Raw genomic sequence first — 17645 nt, forward strand, 5'->3', positions numbered from 1 at the left:
GCCGCACGCCCGCCGCCGTCGGCGGGGTGGCCGTCCGCCGCTGCGTCATGGCCTGGCGGCCGGGGCCCGGCGCAGCCGGGTGGCAGGACCCCGACTAGACCGCCCGCAGACCCGCAGCCGCCCGCACGCGTCCGCGCCTATATATCCCAGCGCCCTCGTCTCCCCTGGCTTCCCTCGCGTCCCTGGCGTCCGCGCCCGGCGGCCGGTCCGGCGATCGGCTGCCCTCGCCGGCCTTGCGCCGCACGCGGCCGTAGGCCGGCTAGCGGGCGACCCCGCCTGCGGCCCCTCGTCTCCTGCGCGGCTGCGCCGGTTGCGGCCACGCCGCCGCGCGCCGCCCGCCGCGGCTGGCCGTCCAGCCGCCGTGCAGCCGGCGACCCGGCGCGGTGGGACGCGCCGCCGTGCCTCGGCCTACGCGCGTCGTGCCGGCGCGTACGCGCTCCAACGGGCCGGCGCGCGTCGCTGCGCGTGCCGGGCGCGCCCTACGCCGCCGCCGCACCGGGCCGCGTCGCGGCCCCGTCCGCGCTGCGCGTCCTAATTTTTTGGGCCTTTTTGCATGACGCTCTATTTATTTTTATATTTTTTTGGCGCGTGGCCGCCGAGCTAGTTTATTTAGAATTAACACGTCCGCAGGCATGCGTACTCTAGCCTCCGCGCTAGTACCGGTACGACAGGTACCGTGCCCATACCCGGCGCTGCACCACGGCGCCGGCACGCGCGGGCGGCCGTGAGTACCGCCGCCCCGGTCCTGCCGCTTGCGTCCAGCTGCAGGCGCCCGCGCGCCGCCCGTGCCCGTCGGCCGCCCCGGCCTGCGCCCGTACCCGTGCCGACCGCGCGCGCGCGCCGCCGGCCTGGTACCAACTCTGTCCGGGTACCACCAGCGTGCCGCACCCGCGCTGATACGCCGTGATCCGTACTCCGTACCCGGCCCGCCGTACTGCTACCACCCCGTACCACTCCTACGGCCGCCTGCGTCTGGCACCGGCGCCCAGCTTTGTAGCGAGTACACCACCGCGCCGCCAAAAAAAAAAAAACGCTACTCCTCCTCTCCAGAACGCTCCCCCTACTAAACATACGGAAATCCCTATTTTCTAAAATTCCATTTTGCCAACGTGTGTGCCGACACGGCCGACCATGCAAACACGAGCTGCTCCGGCGTGGCTTCTCGATCAACCGACGTATTAAACCACACCCCACCGTCGCCCGTCCGCTGCCCATCTTTTGCGCAGAACCGCTGCTCGAACCGCTGTCTGAGCAGCGCAGCGAATTGCAGATCTGTTCCTCCTCGGCCTGGCTCTCCTGCTGCCGTCCGAGCCTGCCTAGAGGTGCGTGCGCGCGCCGCGCTCTGCTGACCGCCAGGGCCCCGAACCGCCCCGGCCTGCCCGCCGCAAACGCGCCCGCGCGTCCGACGAGCACCGCTGCGGACCGCGAACGAACAGCAGCCGATCCAGAGAATGCCAAATAACTGACACGTCCACGATCGACCTCAAACACGGCCCCCCGTGCATGCCACTGTCTCAGACCACCGCCCCCATCTGTGCGACACCCCCGGTTCCTACGCCCCGATGAAGTGGGTGCCGTCCAAGTCGTCTCAGGCCGGGCCCGCCGGCGCCCCCGCCCAGCCCGCGCCCTCCAGCGACGGCCGCCACTCGTCCCTGGCCTCGCACGCGCCCTCCGCCTCCAGCGACCTCGCCAGCTCGTCCGTGTCGCTGCAGAGCCTGCCGAACGCGTCCAACTCGAGCCTGGCGTCGGCCACATCTGCCGCATCCCGGCAGTCCGTTTTGCACGAGCCGGCTGCCTCTGGCGCGCGCTCGTCGCGCCCGCTCAAGCTGTTCAAGCAGAAGAAGGGCGAGCGCGAGCTGCCGGCGGCGGCGACGGCGTCGTCGCTCAAGACCGCCCGGAACGACGTCTACCGGCACGGCCACGCGCCGCAGCCGTCGCACTCGTCGTCGACGCTGTACGGCGCCGCGCCGGTGCCGGTGCCGGCCGCGCGGCCGGGCTCGTCCATGGCCCGGTCCGTGTCGCCCGACACGCGCGGCCCGGCGGCGTTCTCGCCGGTGCAGCCGAGCTTTGGCTCGAACTACAAGATGTTCTCGCAGTCGATGAACGACCTGAGCGTGCAGGCGCGGGCGTCGGCCATCGTGCCGTTCTCCAGCAACCCGTTCGCCGGGAACCACGTGCTCTCGCCGACGCGGCGCGACTTTGACGACCACGAGACCGCCAGCATTGCGTCGGTCGCGACGGCGTCGACCGCGCGCACGCGCGTGCCGTACGCCGACCACAGCCACCACAGCCGGCCGTCGACGTCCGGCTCGGCCAACCCGGTGATCTCGATCTCGTCGCCGGCGCTGCCGGCCAGCGCGCCCGCGCCGCCGGCGTCCGCGCCGCACCAGCTGCACCACCTCTCGACGCCGTCGATCTCGTCGCTGGCGCCGAGCGAGCCCGGCGTGGCCAAGGAGGGCTGGCTCAACCGCTCGGACGGCGACAAGCGCGCGTCGTCCCGCGGGTACCAGTGGAAGCTGCAGCGCGCGATCATCAAGGACAACTACCTGCACCTCTACAAGCCGTCGCCGGACGTGGCGTTCAAGTTCTTCGACGTGGCCGCGGCGCCGTCGCGGCCGCAGATGCCCGAGCCGGCGCCGGTGCCGCGCTCGCCGGTGCCGCACGCGGTGTCGCACGTCCCCGGCGCGCGCCACAAGGACCTCGTCTACGACGACGACGGCCAGGTCGTGTCGGGCACGCTCGAGGCCGTCTGCCACGAGATCGTCTTTGGCGACGACATGGCGCTGGTCTCGGACCTGCTCGTGCTCGTGCCCATGTGGACCGACATCGACCTCGCGTTCGAGATGATCCTCGAGTACGCCAGCCTCGAGGACGTGACGCCGCGGCTGGCGTACATCCTCGAGTACATCGTCGACAACATGTACTCGATCCTGCTCGACCCGGGCATCTTCGACCTGCTGAGCACGAGCATGATCGACATGATCTCGTCCAACAACGAGCAGACGGCCACGATCCTGCGCGAGGGCCTCGTCGCGCGCCGCGCCGGCCTGCAGGAGCTGCTGCGGTTCGACCCGAACGAGGACCACCAGCTGACGCTGGCGGCGGTGCCGCCGTCGCCCAGCTTCCCGTCGTCGTCGTTCCTGTCGGCGCAGGCCGGGACGGGCCCGAACGGCCCGCTCAGCCCGATGACGAGCCTGCACAGCGCGCTGCAGCCGCCCACCTCGCCGATGCTGCCGGCGCCGCACTCGCCGGTGCTGTCGTACGGGCAGTCGCAGTTCAGCGCGGCCGCGTCGGCGTCGCAGGTCCAGGTCAACGCGTCGTACGCGCACATGCTCAAGAACGGGCTCACGGCGGCCACGTTCTCGCACATCGACCTCAAGGTGCTCGCCGCGCAGCTGCACATGTTCCACCTCAAGCTGTTCCGCGAGTGGAGCCCGATCAACGACATCTCGCTGCTGTACGCCATGCGGTACTCGTTCTCGCGCAGCAACCCGATCATGTCGACGACCACGAGCCACCCGCACTTCCTGTGCAGCGTCATGGTCCAGCACCTGTTCCCGGCCGAGCCCAGCCGGTCGCGGTCGCAGTCGCAGATCGCGAACCTGCTGACCCGGTGGATCGAGCTCGGGCGGATCCTCAAGTCGCGCGGCGACATGGTCGGCTGGCTGGCGATCGCCACGGTCGTGTGCTCGCAGGCCGTGTGCCGGCTCAAGGACGTGTGGGCGCTGGTCTCGGCCGACGTCTACGACGTCATCTACCGCGACTGGTCCATGGTCATGTTCGACCTCGACCGGCGGCTGATCTTCGGCGAGTCGTCGCGGCGCGAGAGCTCGCACATCCTGGCGCCGGACAACGTCGGCAAGGTGCACTCGAAGCTGTCGGTGCCGTACTTTGGCGACATCAGCCTGCACTTCTTCGAGACGCTCGGCGCCGGCGACCGGCCGCTGATCGACGTCGAGGCGTCGCGCGCGCACCTGTTCCACATCCGGCGGTCGCTCGACCGCTGGACCAACTACGTCAACGACGCGGCCAACCTGGACGTGCCGCTCGAGCTCGACGCCGTCATCCCCGCGTTCCAGGAGTGCTTCTACAGCGTCTACGCGGCGTACACGGCCAGCGGGTACATGTCGCTCAGCGCGATGCTCGAGATCTCGCTGGCGTTCGAGCCGCCGGCCACGGGCCAGTACTCGCCGTTCTACTCGTCGCAGCCGTCGCCGCTGGCGTCGGGCTCGTACGTGTCGCTGCTGTTCACGGACGTGCTCAACTCGTACAAGCTGTTTGAGCGCAAGAACGTGCTCGAGGCCGGCGGCCTGCTGCACAAGAAGTCGAGCATGTCGACGCTGCGGTCCAAGGCGTCGGCCGAGCCGATCGTGCCCGGGCCGCCGCTCAAGGCCGGCGACCTGAACGTGCTCGGCGCGGGGCCGGCCGCGCGCAACATCCGGCGCGTGCGCTCGTTCCCGCCGCTCAAGCCCACCGTGCAGACCACGGGGTACTCGGACCTGGACTCGACCACGCGCGCGCGGCTGGCGGACCTGCCCAACCGGCACCTGCTGATGCGCAACGTGCGCGACATCCTCAACATGGGCGTCAAGCTGTACCACGTGCGCGACCACCTCGTGCTCAAGTCGTTTGTCGACGACACCAGCCCCGGCTCGCGGCCGCCGAGCGTGTTCATCGAGAACCCGTCCAAGCGCATGAGCGGCACGTCGCGCCGGCTGTCGGCGCAGTTCCACACGGCCATGCCCAACCTCTCGGGCTCGCAGCTCAACCGGCTGAGCGCGGACCCGGTCGAGGTCGAGCTGGCGCGGCCGCCGACGATCAGCGTCGTGGCCAAGTCCGGCACGGTCGACCGGCTGATCGACCTGCTCGTGCTCGACATGGAGGCCTTCAGCAGCAAGGTCGACGCGGTGGACGTGGTCGAGAACGACCGCAACAAGTCGCGCGCGGTCGAGTTCACGATGAACATGGAGATCTACACGGCCACGTTCTTCGGCACGTTCCGGTCGTTCTGCCCGCCCACGACGCTGCTGGACGGGCTGCGCCGGCGGTTCCTCGGCGCGCGCGCGGCCGCGGCCAGCAAGGCGCTGGCCGCGCGCGCCGGCACGCCCGACGCCGACTTTGAGCTCTTCGCCGAGCTGGCCGAGCCGGGCCGGACCGACAGCCCGGTCACGCCGGTGCGGCCGGACGTGGCCGACGACGAGCTCGACTGGCGGCTGGTGGCCAAGATCCACATCGGCATCCTCGAGGCCTTCAACCTCTGGGTGGCCGAGTACTTTGCGGACTTTGTCAACGAGGTCTCGATCCGGTACTACTTCCTCGAGTTCCTGCAGTTCGCCGACCGCGAGGCGTCGCGGTGGAAGGAGCGCGCCGAGGCCAACATCCACCTGCGGTCGTTCGCCGAGATCATCGACAACCTGCTGCGCAAGCTGCGCAAGGCCTTCGCCAAGCGCTCGTACCGGCCCGTGGACGTCCCGCCGCGGCCGGCCGCCGTGGACTCGGCGCGGCCGCTGCGGTTCCCCACGCGCGCGCTCGACAGCATCTCCCGGTTCTGCGTCACGGTCGACCGCACCGTCGCCGCCATCTTCAAGGAGGTCTCGCTCAAGGACTGGCTCACGGTCTACGAGATCTTCGAGCTGCAGAGCGCGGACCCGAGCCGGCTCTTCAGCGACCGCGTCAGCCTCGGCGGCCCCGAGGAGGACGTCGTCATCCAGGACGTGTTCGGCTTCTGCGCCACGCTGCACTGCCTGCAGTCGGACGACCTCATGGTGTCGCAGTTCCCCAAGCCCGTCAAGAAGCTGTACGCGCTGCACATGAACTTTGTGTCGTGGCTGGCGTGGCACGTCTCGGAGCCGAGCATCTCGCGGGTCGAGCGCATCGACCGCATGGCCACGCTGCTGCGCGCGCTGGCCATCTGCCGCAAGATGATGGGCTCGGTCGACATCTTCAAGCACGCGCCCGCGGACGACGAGGCGCCGTCGGCGGTCGGCACGATCCCGTCCTTTGTCGAGACCGCGATCGCGGCGGCGCTGGTCCGGCCCGAGTCGCGCGTGTACTCGGTCGCGTGGACGCTGGCCGCGCGCGAGGTCGGCATGGACAACGCGTCCATCGACCGGCTCGAGGACATCACGCCGGCGATCAACTTCGAGCTCTCGGCGCTGGCGTCGTCGCCGATCATCCAGCAGCCGCTGACGATCTGCGTCGGCTGGCTCTTTGAGCGCATGTTCGAGCTCGTGTGCTACGTGCCCAACATGTGCGTCGAGAACTCGCGGCTGATCAACTTCGACAAGCAGCGGTACATCTACAACCTGCTGAGCAACGTGATGGACCTGCGGTCGAAGCACGACGAGACGGACGGCGACGAGTCGGCGCAGTCGCTGCTGCTGTACGACAACACGGTGCGCCGGCTCGACCGGCGCACCGTGCGCGAGACCGCGGCCAAGGACTACAAGCACTTTGCGAGCAAGGGCGGCGCCAAGGTGCCGCACGCGGCGTTCCATGCGCACGTCGTGCAGGAGATCGAGAAGCTGCGGCGCGACCAGAAGCAGCGCGAGGCGCTGGACCGCCGGTACGGCCGCGACCAGTCGCGGTACTCGCAGCTGCGGATGAAGCCGGCCGGACACGCGCCGGCGGCGCCGGCGCCGGCGCCGAGCCAGCTGCACATGGAGAAGCGCAACAGCCGGTCGTCGCGGTTCGGCGGGCTGCTGCGCGCGGTGCGGCCGCTGTCGATGGCGTTCTTCAACGGGCTGAACCCGCCGTCGCCGGACCGCGCGGTCTCGCCGTTCGACCTCCCGGGCGTGAGCGGCACCGACACGCGCAAGCCGTCCGTGTCGATCAACCTGGCGACGACGACGGCGACCGTGCACCCGTCGACGCGGGCGGCGGGCATCTTCAAGCTCGTGCTGGACGACCGCAGCGAGTACGTCCTGCAGGCCACGTCCGAGAGCCACATGGACGACTGGCTGCGGCTGTGCGGCCAGATCCGGCGGGCCGCCGTCGCCCGCGGCGCCCTGGCCGGCCCGGGCATCCAGGAGGAGCTCGACCCGTCGTCGCAGAGGACCAAGGGTACGTACGCGCGCGCGCGCGCTGACCGCAGTCTTTGGCATGCCCATCGCCGTGCTCTGCGAGCGCGAGAACCAGCCGATCCCGCGCGTGGTCACGCTGCTGCTGGACGAGATCGAGAGCAGAGGTACGTACGCCGCCGGCGCCGCTGACCGCAGGCCTCGAGGAGGTCGGCATCTACCGCGTGCCCGGCTCGCTGGCCAGCGTGCAGGCGCTCAAGGACGCGTTCGACACCGGCAAGCCCATCGACATGGACGACGACCGGTGGTTCGACATCAACACCGTGGCCGGGTGCTTCAAGCTGTTCCTGCGCGAGCTGCCCGAGACCATCCTGACCAAGGAGCTGTACCGGGACTTTGCGCGGATCGGCGGCCACGGCAACGAGGAGACGCAGATCCGGCTGCTGCGGCGCACGGTCAGGCGGCTGCCGCTGGTCAACTACAGCCTGCTGCGGCGGCTGATGGAGCACCTGGCCACGATCGCGCGCCACGGCGAGCTCAACAAGATGCACTCGGTCAACCTGGCGATCGTGTTCTCGATGAGCTTCCTGCTGACGGGCAGCGACTCGCTGTCGATGACGTCGGACCTGGGCGCGATGCAGACGCTGCTCAAGATCATGATCGCCAACCCCGAGCGCATTTTTGTGGGCGCGTACGGCGACGCGGCGAGCTCGGACGACGAGTCGGGCGAGTCGTGCTCGGGCGCGGACAGCGCGACGCTGGAGCCCGACGACGGCGACGCGGGCGAGCCCGCGGGCGGCCCGGGCGGCCTGGGCGGCCTGGCCGGCGGCCCGGCCGCCGCCGACGGCCCGCCGGCCGAGCCCGCCGCCTCGATCCGGGCCGTGCCGAGCTCCACCGACGTCAGCGTCGCCGGCGACGTCGCCTCCGCCGACGCCGCCCCCGCCGACGCCACCGACGAGGACACCCAGGACGCCGCCGCCGCGGCCGAGCTCGACGCGCTCTCGCTGGACGTGTCCCGCATGGAGCTCGTCAACGCGGCCACGGTCGCGGCGTCCGCCGACGGACTAGCCCCCAGCGCGCCAGGCGCCAGCACCAGCCGGGCCAACAAGCGGGCGTCGATGCTGATCCTGCTCGGCGGCCCCGGCCCGAGCCCGCCCGCCAGCACCGGCAGCGCGCACAGCAGCTACGTGCACGACCAGGACACGGACTCCAAGCGCAACTCGATCCCCGAGGTCCGCGTGTTCTAGCGCCTGGCCGCGTTCTATGGACGACAGTGTTATTTAATGACGCTCATGAATGTATTGACATGTTTTACGACAACCACGTGTCCGACGCGACGCCTGGCGGCCGGCGACGCCCCGCCATCTGGGCGTGTCCTGCGAATCGACGTCTACATGCTCTCTTTTGGACAGGTTTTCGATCCCGGATGGCTATTGTATAATCTTTCCCGATAGCTTTGGTCTTTTCTGCATATATAGTACACTGTGCATAGTCTTACGTGAGGTCTGGCCCACTTTTAATTATCTAGTTATTGAAATAAACGATTGAGCGCAACCGCGATGAAGTATGTACCAGGCTATAAACAAAACTGCGGGCGCGGCTCAGTCGTCCTCGTCCCAGTTGCCGGGCAGGTTCTGCTTGGGCATCTGGGGGCCGCCGGCGCGCTTGGCCATGACGATCTGGTCGACCGAGAGGATGGTGTTGACGGTGTCGGTGGCGAGCTTGATGGCCCAGGCCTTGGCGGAGAGCGCGTCGAAGATGGCGTGCTCCTTGACGTCGAGGACGCCGGTGCCGGTGCCGGACTCGTCGTCGACGTCGATGCCGGCGGTGAGCGACGGCGACGCGTAGAGCCGGCCGAGGACCTCGGTCGCGTCCAGGCCGGCGTTGTCGGCGAGCACGCGCGGGACGGCCTCGAAGGCCTCGCCGAACTTCTTGATGGCGTGCTGGAGGATGCCGGGCGTCTTGTCGGCGTAGTCCACGATCCGCTGCTGGAGCTTGATCTCGGCCGCGCCGGCGCCGGCCACGAGGCGGGCGTCCTTGGCGAGCGCCTTGACGACCGACACGCCGTCGTCGATCGCGCGCTCGATGTCGTCGAGGTAGTTCTGCGTCGCGCCGCGGACGATGACCGTCGACGTGCGCGTCTTCTCCTGCTCCTGGCGGAAGACCGTGACGCGGTCGCCGCCGATCTCGACCGTCTCGACGACGTCGATCGTGCCCATCTCCTCGGGCATGGGCGGGCCCAGCCGCGCCAGCGGCGTGGCGCCGACGACCCGGCACAGCCGGCGCAGCTCGAACTTGGACGGCACGCGCAGCACCAGGATGCCGTAGCGGTCCAGGTAGTTCTTGGCGAGGTCGCCGACCTGCTGGCCCGCGATGATCACGCGCATGCCCGTGTCGGCCAGGCCCTTGACCATCTCCTCGAGCTGCGCCTCCTCGCCCTTGGTGAAGTCGAGCATCTCCTTGGCGTTGTGCAGCAGCACCGTGCCCTTGTTGTCCGTCTGCGAGATGTCGATCGGGCACGTGTACACCCCGACCTTGGACTTGCCGATCTTCTTGACCACGCCCTCGACCTCGCGGTTGATGACCATGCCCTTGACGACCGTGCTGGCCGCCAGACTGCTGCCCATGATCTTGACCACGCGCACGTTGTCCACGTTGAAGCTGGCCGGGTTCGTCGGCATCACCTCCAGCACGGCGTCCGCGACCAGGTCCGCCAGCAGGTCCTCGTTGCCGTACTGCTTGGCCGCGATCGCCGGCCGGATGGCCTTGACCAGCTCGGCCTTGGCCCGCAGGTCCCCGACCTGGTCCACCACCAGCTCCGGCAGCACCTCCAGCGCGTACTTCTGCGCCAGCTCGTAGCCCTGGATGATGTCCGCCGTGTGCAGGCCGATGCGCAGCAGGCCCTCGGCCTGGTTGAGCAGCTCGCCCGCGAGGATGATGACCAGGTTCGTGGCGTCGCCCATCTCCACCTGCTGCTGCTGCGACGCCATCACCAGCAGCTTGGCCGCCGGGTGGATCACGTCCAGCTCGCGCAGGATCGTCGCCGCGTCACTGGTCAGGAACACCTTCTGCAGGTCTGTCGTCAGCGCGCCCGCGCCGCAACTTACGGTTGATCACAATCTTGTTGCGCCCACACGGGCCAATCGACGTCCGCACCATCGACGCGATCTCGCGGCACGCGGCAATGTTGCGATTGACCGCGCCATCCTCGCTCTGGTACGTCTGGTAGCCCTGCTTGAAGAGCTGCGATCCAGGCGCGCTGGGCAGTTGCAGAGACGACATTGCACGCTATGTGTCCGGGGGGTCTCCGAGTATGGCGGAGGCGGGAGCGGAAGAAGTGCTGTCTGCTGGGCTCACCCTGCGGATTCGCTGGTGCTGATTGCTCGATAAAGGCCGACACTGTGCGCGCCGTGTGTGCAGTTTTTTTTTCGTGTCGTGTCAGCGGTGGAAAGAGGGAGAACGCCTGTCCCGGCCGGGTAACTGCCAGTCCGGCTGGGTCCGCACGCGGACCGGGTCCGCGCGCGGCGACCTCGGACCGGGTCCGCGCCGCAGAGCACGGCGGACTGGGTCCGCGCCGCACGCCGCGCGGCGCGTCGCGACGTGCAGCCGCACTGGCGGAGCTGAGCCCTGGCGCTCCGGCGCGCTCCGTCGGGGCGCAGGCGGGCGCGGTGCCGCGTCGCGGAGGTGCGCCGCACGGCATGCGGCTCATGCAACTCGTGCGGCTCATGCAACTCGTGCGGCTCGTGCGGCTCCGCGGTCGCCCGGTGCCCTCGGACGCGCCGGAACGCGTCTGAGCCGCATGCGCCGCGCGCCGTGCGGCGCGTCACGTGCCCATTCAGGGGTAGGCGGGTAACGCCGCCGCAAATTTTTTCCGCTGCCCTCTCGGCTCGGCCACGACCACACCCACCACAGCATGGAGTCGGAACAAGCAGGCCAGGCCAAGGTCAAAATCAACCTGACGACGCGCGATGCGTCCGTGGCCGTCCCCGACGTGCCGCTGTACGTGCCCGTCGCGCTCAAGCGCTACGGGCTGTCGGAGATCGTCAACCATCTGCTCGGCACCGAGCAGGCGATTCCGTTCGATTTCCTGATCAACTCGCAGCTGCTGCGGACATCGCTCGAGCAGTACCTTGTGGCGAACGGCCTCTCGGTGGAGTCGACGCTGACGCTCGAGTACACCAAGAGCATCCTGCCGCCGACGTTCGTGGCGTCGTTCCTGCACCCCGACTGGGTGTCTTCGGTCAGCGTGTCGGCCGCGCAGGACGCGATCCTGTCGGGCGGCTACGACGGCGTCGCCCGCACGTGGACGATCTCGGGCGAGCAGAGCGGCGAGTACACCGGGGCGCACTCGGGCCCGATCAAGGCCGTCGCGTGGATGGGCGACCGCTTTCTCTCGGCGGGCATGGACCGGACGGTGCGGCTGTGGACGCGCGGGGACGGCGACGACGCGGCCGCGCGCACGCCCGCCGTCTTTGTCGGCCACAAGGCCGCCGTGGACGCGCTGGCAGCCGGCCACGGCTCGCACTCGGCGCTCTTCCTGACCGGATCGGCCGACAACAACGTCGGGCTGTGGACCAGCAACACCAAGGAGGCGCCGACGGTCGAGGCCGCGGCGTCGACCGGCGCGGCCAAGCGCCGGCGCAAGAGCACGCTGTCCGGCCGCGTGCGCGGCGCCAAGGCCATGCTCGAGGGCCACACCGCGCCCGTCTCGGGCGTCGTCTTCGACGGCAAGGACTGCACGGTCGGCTACTCGGTCTCGCAGGACCACACGATCCGCACGCACGACCTGGTCACGGCGCGCACGGTCGACACGCGCACGACCGGCTTCCCGCTGCTGTCGGTGGCGCACCTGCCGGAGCTGTCGCTGCTGTGCTGCGGCTCGTCGGCCCGGCACATCACGCTGCACGACCCGCGGTCCGCCACGACGGCTGTGGCGCTCGGCGACGCGCGCGCCACGCAGCTCAACGGCCACGGCAACTTCGTCGTCGGCCTCGCGCCGTCCCCCGAGAGCACGTACATGTTCGCGTCCGCGTCGCACGACGGCACCGTCCGCGTCTGGGACGTCCGCGCCGAGCGCGCGCTCTACACAATCGCCCGCGACGGCGAGACCGTCGGCCAGAAGGACGCCACCAAGGTCTTCGGCGTCGACTGGACCGGCGGCGTCGGCATCGTCGCCGCCGGCGAGGACAAGAAGGTCCAGATCAACCGCGGCACCGGGCTGGCCGCGCCGGCCGCGCCGGCCGCGGCCGCGTAGCCGCTGTACAGTAGTAGCATTGACTGGATATCAAAAGTTTCGAATAGTTTTATGTACAGGCTGCGCTTGGCGCTCTACTTGGTGAACTGGAACCGCGGGATGTCCTGGCTGGGCACAAACAGCCGCTCCTCGACGACGGCCCAGTCGATGCACTCGAACCACTGGTCGAGGAAGGCGCGCTTGCCGTTGACGCCGTAGTCGGGCAGGTACGCGTGCTGCCACGTGTTGACCGCCAGCAGCGGCAGCGGCCACTGCAGGCCGAACTTGGGCGACTCCTCGATCTTGCGCTTGGCCTCCATCACGCGCTCGACGCTCTCGGGCGAGATGGGGCCGTTGAGGTCGACCTGCTGGTTGCGCGCGTAGTCGTACGGCGTCCCGGCGTTGTACGTGTTGGCGATCAGCAGGCTCTTGTTGGGCGCCTCGATCAGCCACGTGTAGCCGTTGCCGAACGTGCTCTCGGCCGTCGTCAGGAAGTGGAACTTGAACTCCTCGAAGCTGTTGAACGACGCGCGGATCCGGCCCAGCAGCCGCTCCGACGGCTCCGTCGGCTTGCCGTCCGTCACCAGCGACGAGAAGAAGAAGTGGTTGTTGTGCGCGGCCGACGCGTGGTTGAACAGCGCCGCCTCCGAGTGCTGCCGCGCCGTCGACAGCATCAGGTTGAACATGCTCTTGGTCTCGTGGTCGGTGCCTGTCCGTCAGCATTGCCGCCGCCCGGCCGCCTACCCTGCGTCCGCATCGACACCTCCTCCACCAGCCGGTGCTGGTACTCGGTCCACGCCGTCTTGAACCCGTCCGCCGAGTACAGCCCGGCGACGCCCGTCTTCTCGAACGCGTCCTCGTTCTTCAGCCGGGGCATCTCGTGCACCCATCGCTGCGCCTGGGCCCGCGCAATGGCGCTGCCGCGCCACGCCTGTCTCGCGCTGCGTCCAATGGCAAGTGTGCTGCTCAACATGTCTGGCTGGGGGCGCGGTAGCAGCTGCAAGCGGATTGTCGATGCGTTCTGCGGGAAAGAAAAATTTCTCTCGGGCGCCGCCATATTTTGGAGATTTCGCAACTGCGCAAACGTGTGCGGCTTGCGCCACAACCCTCCACAAATCACTAGGGCTTATGCGCCCGCCGACACCACCTTTCGCGGCGGTGGAAGTCTGCTTTCGGAGCCGCCGGAACCCTCAGAAGGCTACAGGTACGCGCAGAGCGCCCAATGGCCGCCCGAGGGCGCGGCCGGGCCCTGTGGATGCGCTGACTGCAGACATGGCCGCCTCCGACGAGCAGCCCGCCACGCCGGCGCCGTTCACGGCCAAAAAGAACCAGATGTACCCGGACGATCCGACCGACAAGAAACACATGGCGGCTATGAATGCGTAAGTGAGGGCGCGTGTGACCTGGTGCGCGACGTGGCGGTCCGACGCAGCGACACTGCGGTGCGAAAGCCCGACGGCGGCTATATGGGGCCGTGCCCGCCGCGCATACGCTTCCGACAGCGGCGTCTTTGTGGCTGCCTGGGCGCTGTGGCGCTGCGATCTGGGTAGCCGGGCCGCGGCCTGTGCGAGCTGCGCGGCCGAGTCCGCCGGACCGCCGAGGGTGCTCGCGGCAGGCCGGACCGGCGCGATGCGGCTATAAGCCGCACGGCGTGCGGCTCGCTGAACGCAGTCCTCGCGGCCAGTCCGCCACCGACACTGCATATAACCGCCGGCGCGCATACAGCCGCTGCACCGCCGCCGCAGCGCCACGCACTCCGCCCATCGCCGCGCGCCGCCGCACCCCGCACCGCCGCACAGCCACTAACAGCCACAGCAAGGAACCCGGCAAGTTCTACGACCCGTGCGCCATGACCTCCAAGCTCTCGCTGCGGTGTCTCGAGCGGCACAACTACGACCGGGCAGCAGCCAAGGAGCCCTGCGCCGAGTACTACCAGGCATACAAGGAGTGCAAGAAGGAGTGGATGGACCAGATGCGTCGCGAACGCGCGTGGTAGTGACCATTGTTCTATTACTATCCAATAAACCCATTTTGAAGCTAGTGTACATCTATGCGCGCAGCGGAACCGGTGCGGGAATGTCCATGTCGGGGTGCTGCACCGGCGGGTCGGCGACCGTGGCCGGCCCGGTGATGGTGGCGTCGCCGTCGGGCGGGGTCTCGGCCTCGGCCTCGGCCGTCTCGGCGCTCTCGCGCTCGAACGGCGGCAGCGCCTCGGCGGCCAGCGGCTCGTCCTCGTCCTCGGAGTCGTAGCCGTCCGTGTCGTCCTCCTCGTCCTCCTCGCGGATGACGGGCGCGCCCGGCGGCCGGTTGTCGTCCTCTTTGCGCCGCGGCTTGCGCAGTTTCTTGTCCGGCGTAGCTGCGGGCACAAACACAGCGTCGCCGCCGGCACGGCGCGACAGGCGGCGTGACGCGATGCGCGACGACGCGATGCGCGCCGGCACGTCGATGCCTAGCTCGCCGAGCACCGGCGTGCCGCGGCGCGGCATTTTAAACGAGTCCAGGCGGCGCACGGCCGCGGACGAGCTCGACGTCGCAAACGGCGAGTCGGCGGCCGTGCCGCGGCGGAAGCGCGAGCTGCCCGTGGCCGGCGTCAGCGGCGCCAGGTACTGCACGGCTGGGCCGGGCGACCGAGCCGCAGTGGTGGTTGTGTTGAGCGACGAAAGCGAGTTCGTCGACGTGCTCGACGCCCGCGACAGCCGGTGCGACCGAAAACTGGACAGCGACGACGTCGTGGACGGCGCGCCGAGTCGCCGCGACGACGGGTACAGCGACGACGACGGCGACGAGTGGCGGCGCTCGCGCGAGAGCGACCGCATGGACAGGTCCTCGCGCGAAACGCCGTCGCGGCGCCGTCGCCGCGACATGAACGGCCGGCGGTGCATGCTGTAGGGGCTGCCGACGTCGTCGTCGTCGGTCTCGCTGCGCCGGCGGTTGGCGCTGCGAGGGGGCGTGCTGACCGCGACCGTACGGGCGCGCACGGCGGCGGGCGGGGCCGGTTTCGACGGCGGCCGGCCCGGCGCAGCGTCTGGCACGGGCTTGGCCGGCGCCTTGCCGGCGTCCTTCTTTCCGGCGTCCTTCTTGCCGGCGTCCTTCTTGCCGGCGTCCTTCCTGGGCTCAGCGCGGCCGTTGAGGTTGCCGCCAATGGAGCCGATGCCGTAGGCCAGGTTGGACACGGTTCCGCTGGCGTGCGCCGACGCCCGCGACTGGTCCAGATCGTGCGACTGTGCGCGCCGCAGCAGCGGCTTGCCGTGCTTCAGGTTGGAGTAGTAGACCGCACAGTGGTGCTTGAACGCGCTCAGCCCGAACCGGCTGCGCCGCTGCAGGCTCGCCATGGACAAGGTCGCCCGGTGGTCGAGGCTGATCTCGTGGATCAGCGGCGGCTCCTCGGCCTCGTCCGCGTCCTCGGCCTCGTCCTCCTCGGGCTCGGGCCGGTCTGTGGCGCTCTCGCTCGGCCGCAGGTGGAAGCTCGACCGCTTGTAGAAGCGCTCGCGCTCCTTGTCGCGCTTGGCCTTCTTGCGGCGAGACCGCTTGGACGTCTTGATCTCGCGTTCGAGGGCCAGCGTCCACCAGCCAGCGAGGACGTCGCATTTGTCGGCCAGGACGCTCTCGACGAGGGCGTTGACGTCGACGGCCGCGTGCTTGAACCGGCGCAGGAGCTCCCGCTCAAGCTTGGACGCAAACGGCGTCGGGTCGGGCCGGTCCAGGATCGCCCGCTGGGTGGCGGCCTGGGTGCCCAGGAACGGGTGTGCCAGGATCTCGTCGATCGTCGGCCGCTCACTCGGCGCCTTCGACAACATGGCCACCAGCAGCGAGCGTGCGTCTGCGTCAGCGGGCTCGCCAGTCTCTTACCGTCCGGGACGTACGACGGGTACTTGGGCTCGGCCTCGACGATCTGCGTGCGGGTTGCCAGCTCGTCGTCCTCGTCGAACGGCAGCTCGCCGCAGATCAGCGCGTACAGGATCACCCCGAGCGACCAAATGTCGACGGCTGGCGTCAGCGTGGAACTCAAGACACGCACCTTTGCCCCGGTACCGCTCGGCGCGTACCATTTCCGGGGGTGCGTAGCAGATGGTGCCGCAGAACGTCTCGAGCAGTTTCTTGGAGTCGCACTCGCGCGTGAACCCAAAGTCGGCGATCTTGACGTTCTCGTGGCGGTCCATCAGGATGTTCTCGAGCTTGAGATCACGGTGGACGATGTCCTTCCAGTGGATGTAGGCCATGGCGCCGCAGAGCTGCGAAAAGATCCGCTGCGTGCGCTCGATCGACAGCCGGCCCTTGCGCAGCAAATACGTGTAGAGCTCGTCGCCGGCGCAGTACTCGAGGACGAGCCAGACCAGCGTCTCGGTGATGATGACCTCATACAGCTTGGTGATGTGGGGATGGTCCAGCTGCCGGTGGTGGTGGATCTCGCGGGCGAGATTCAGGTCGGACTTGTCGGCCGATTTGAGCACGACCTGGGTCAGACAGCCCGGCGGCTACTTACCCGCATGCCCGTGAGCTTGTGTGTGGCTAGATAGACGGTGCCGAAGGACCCTGGCGGTTAGTGCGATCTAAGGCGAGCCGCGGGAGGTGCGGGGGCTGCGGGAGAGGGCCGGCGGCAGAGGGCCGGCGGCGAGCCGCACGGCGTGCGGCTTATAGCCGCGCGCGCCGGGCAGCCAGCGGCCGGGAGGAGCTGCCTGCGCGGTGAGCCGCACCGCGTGCGGCATATAGCCGCATGCGCGCCGGCAGGCGGCCTCAGGAGCTGCTGGGTGCGACACCGCGCGCTCAGCAGCAGCCGTGGCCGTGCCGCCAGACGCTTGTGCGTCAGAGCCTGCTGCGAAGGCACAGCGCGGCGAGCCGCACCGCGTTGAGCCGCATGCGGTGCGGCTCACCGGCAGACGCCCACTCGCCCGCAGGCGCCGCGAGCCCGCCACGCGCAACCCTCCGGCAGACTCGCCGGATGCCGCCGGCCGCCAGCCGCCGCGCGCCGATCTGCGACGCGGTCGCTCGGCAGCGGCAGCCGCGCCCCGTACGCCTCCGCCGCGCCGGCAGGCCGCGCCCGCTACCTACCCTTGCCGATCATGCGTAGGACCGTGTAGTTTCCGACGTTCTTCAGGTCCTTGCTCGTCGCAAACTCCTCGATGATCTCATTGTAGGACTCGGCAAGCTGGCGTCAGCGGCGCCACGCGCGCACTCACCCGTGCTTTTGCATTGTGAGCCTCGGTCGCGCGCTTTGCGGCAGGCGCCATCGCGGCGGCTCGTCAGCGCAGCGGTCGTCCGTGTCGGACGTGATCGTGCTCCAGGCGGGCGGCGGTCGCAGAGAGCGGCGGGCGGATTTCTACGGCGCAGTTACCCGGCGTGTGCCGCACGGCGTGCGGCTGATCGTCGTTATCTGCGCCCTAACCGCGGCGACC

At 69.3% G+C, this 17645-nt stretch overlaps 6 protein-coding genes across 6 annotated transcripts; 3 read left to right on the plus strand and 3 right to left on the minus strand.

Annotated features, from left to right (window-relative positions):
* The first annotated feature begins 1994 nt into the window (after positions 1–1994).
* V1510DRAFT_437042 (uncharacterized protein) lies at positions 1995–8686 on the plus strand. Its single transcript, XM_066935569.1, has 4 exons — positions 1995–3029; positions 3270–7062; positions 7094–7186; positions 7218–8686. The coding sequence occupies exons 1-4, from the start codon at positions 2004–2006 to the stop codon at positions 8264–8266; spliced, it is 5961 nt and encodes a 1986-aa protein (XP_066788120.1). The 5' UTR covers positions 1995–2003; the 3' UTR covers positions 8267–8686.
* On the minus strand, positions 8296–10432 carry V1510DRAFT_418971 (chaperonin Cpn60/TCP-1 family). Its single transcript, XM_066934212.1, has 2 exons — positions 10127–10432; positions 8296–10095 (listed from the first exon to the last, which is right to left on the minus strand). The coding sequence occupies exons 1-2, from the start codon at positions 10299–10301 to the stop codon at positions 8621–8623; spliced, it is 1650 nt and encodes a 549-aa protein (XP_066788121.1). The 5' UTR covers positions 10302–10432; the 3' UTR covers positions 8296–8620.
* A 478-nt stretch (positions 10433–10910) lies between these two features.
* On the plus strand, positions 10911–12357 carry V1510DRAFT_418973 (WD40-repeat-containing domain protein). Its single transcript, XM_066934213.1, has one exon. It carries the CDS (start codon positions 10933–10935, stop codon positions 12271–12273), a length of 1341 nt encoding a protein of 446 aa, XP_066788122.1. The 5' UTR covers positions 10911–10932; the 3' UTR covers positions 12274–12357.
* On the minus strand, positions 12275–13299 carry V1510DRAFT_418975 (mitochondrial 37S ribosomal protein mS42). The gene is made up of 2 exons (XM_066934214.1): positions 12997–13299; positions 12275–12961 (listed from the first exon to the last, which is right to left on the minus strand). Exons 1-2 carry the CDS (start codon positions 13223–13225, stop codon positions 12348–12350), a joined length of 843 nt encoding a protein of 280 aa, XP_066788123.1. The 5' UTR covers positions 13226–13299; the 3' UTR covers positions 12275–12347.
* Positions 13300–13324: 25 nt separating this feature from the next.
* On the plus strand, positions 13325–14293 carry V1510DRAFT_418976 (uncharacterized protein). Its single transcript, XM_066934215.1, has 3 exons — positions 13325–13456; positions 13523–13634; positions 14068–14293. Exons 1-3 carry the CDS (start codon positions 13381–13383, stop codon positions 14246–14248), a joined length of 369 nt encoding a protein of 122 aa, XP_066788124.1. The 5' UTR covers positions 13325–13380; the 3' UTR covers positions 14249–14293.
* Positions 14294–14300: 7 nt separating this feature from the next.
* V1510DRAFT_437044 (kinase-like domain-containing protein) lies at positions 14301–17567 on the minus strand (the record flags this gene model as incomplete). The annotated part of the gene is made up of 6 exons (XM_066935570.1): positions 17430–17567; positions 17302–17398; positions 16736–16785; positions 16271–16706; positions 16102–16239; positions 14301–16072 (listed from the first exon to the last, which is right to left on the minus strand). Exons 1-6 carry the CDS (start codon positions 17478–17480, stop codon positions 14301–14303), a joined length of 2544 nt encoding a protein of 847 aa, XP_066788125.1. The 5' UTR covers positions 17481–17567.
* Between the last annotated feature and the right edge of the window lie 78 nt (positions 17568–17645).

Source organism: Dipodascopsis tothii (genome assembly GCF_038497935.1).
Source record: "Dipodascopsis tothii strain CBS 759.85 unplaced genomic scaffold V1510scaffold_21, whole genome shotgun sequence".
NCBI lineage: Eukaryota > Fungi > Ascomycota > Lipomycetes > Lipomycetales > Lipomycetaceae > Neoaidaea > Neoaidaea tothii.

Excerpts from the sequence above, each read along its gene's own strand:
- V1510DRAFT_418973 (XM_066934213.1), top strand. The coding sequence starts at position 10,933 with ATGGAGTCGGAACAAGCAGGCCAGGCCAAGGTCAAAATCAACCTGACG.
- V1510DRAFT_437042 (XM_066935569.1), top strand. The coding sequence starts at position 2,004 with ATGGCCCGGTCCGTGTCGCCCGACACGCGCGGCCCGGCGGCGTTCTCG. Across the intron at positions 7,063-7,093 it reads GTCGTCGCAGAGGACCAAGG|TCTTTGGCATGCCCATCGCC; the intron begins GTACGTACGCGC and ends CGCTGACCGCAG. Across the intron at positions 7,187-7,217 it reads GGACGAGATCGAGAGCAGAG|GCCTCGAGGAGGTCGGCATC; the intron begins GTACGTACGCCG and ends CGCTGACCGCAG.
- V1510DRAFT_418975 (XM_066934214.1), bottom strand. The coding sequence starts at position 13,225 with ATGTTGAGCAGCACACTTGCCATTGGACGCAGCGCGAGACAGGCGTGG. Across the intron at positions 12,962-12,996 it reads GGTGTCGATGCGGACGCAGG|GCACCGACCACGAGACCAAG; the intron begins GTAGGCGGCCGG and ends GCTGACGGACAG.
- V1510DRAFT_418971 (XM_066934212.1), bottom strand. The coding sequence starts at position 10,301 with ATGTCGTCTCTGCAACTGCCCAGCGCGCCTGGATCGCAGCTCTTCAAG. Across the intron at positions 10,096-10,126 it reads CAACAAGATTGTGATCAACC|ACCTGCAGAAGGTGTTCCTG; the intron begins GTAAGTTGCGGC and ends CGCTGACGACAG.
- V1510DRAFT_418976 (XM_066934215.1), top strand. The coding sequence starts at position 13,381 with ATGCGCCCGCCGACACCACCTTTCGCGGCGGTGGAAGTCTGCTTTCGG. Across the intron at positions 13,457-13,522 it reads GAACCCTCAGAAGGCTACAG|ACATGGCCGCCTCCGACGAG; the intron begins GTACGCGCAGAG and ends CGCTGACTGCAG. Across the intron at positions 13,635-14,067 it reads CACATGGCGGCTATGAATGC|CAAGGAACCCGGCAAGTTCT; the intron begins GTAAGTGAGGGC and ends TAACAGCCACAG.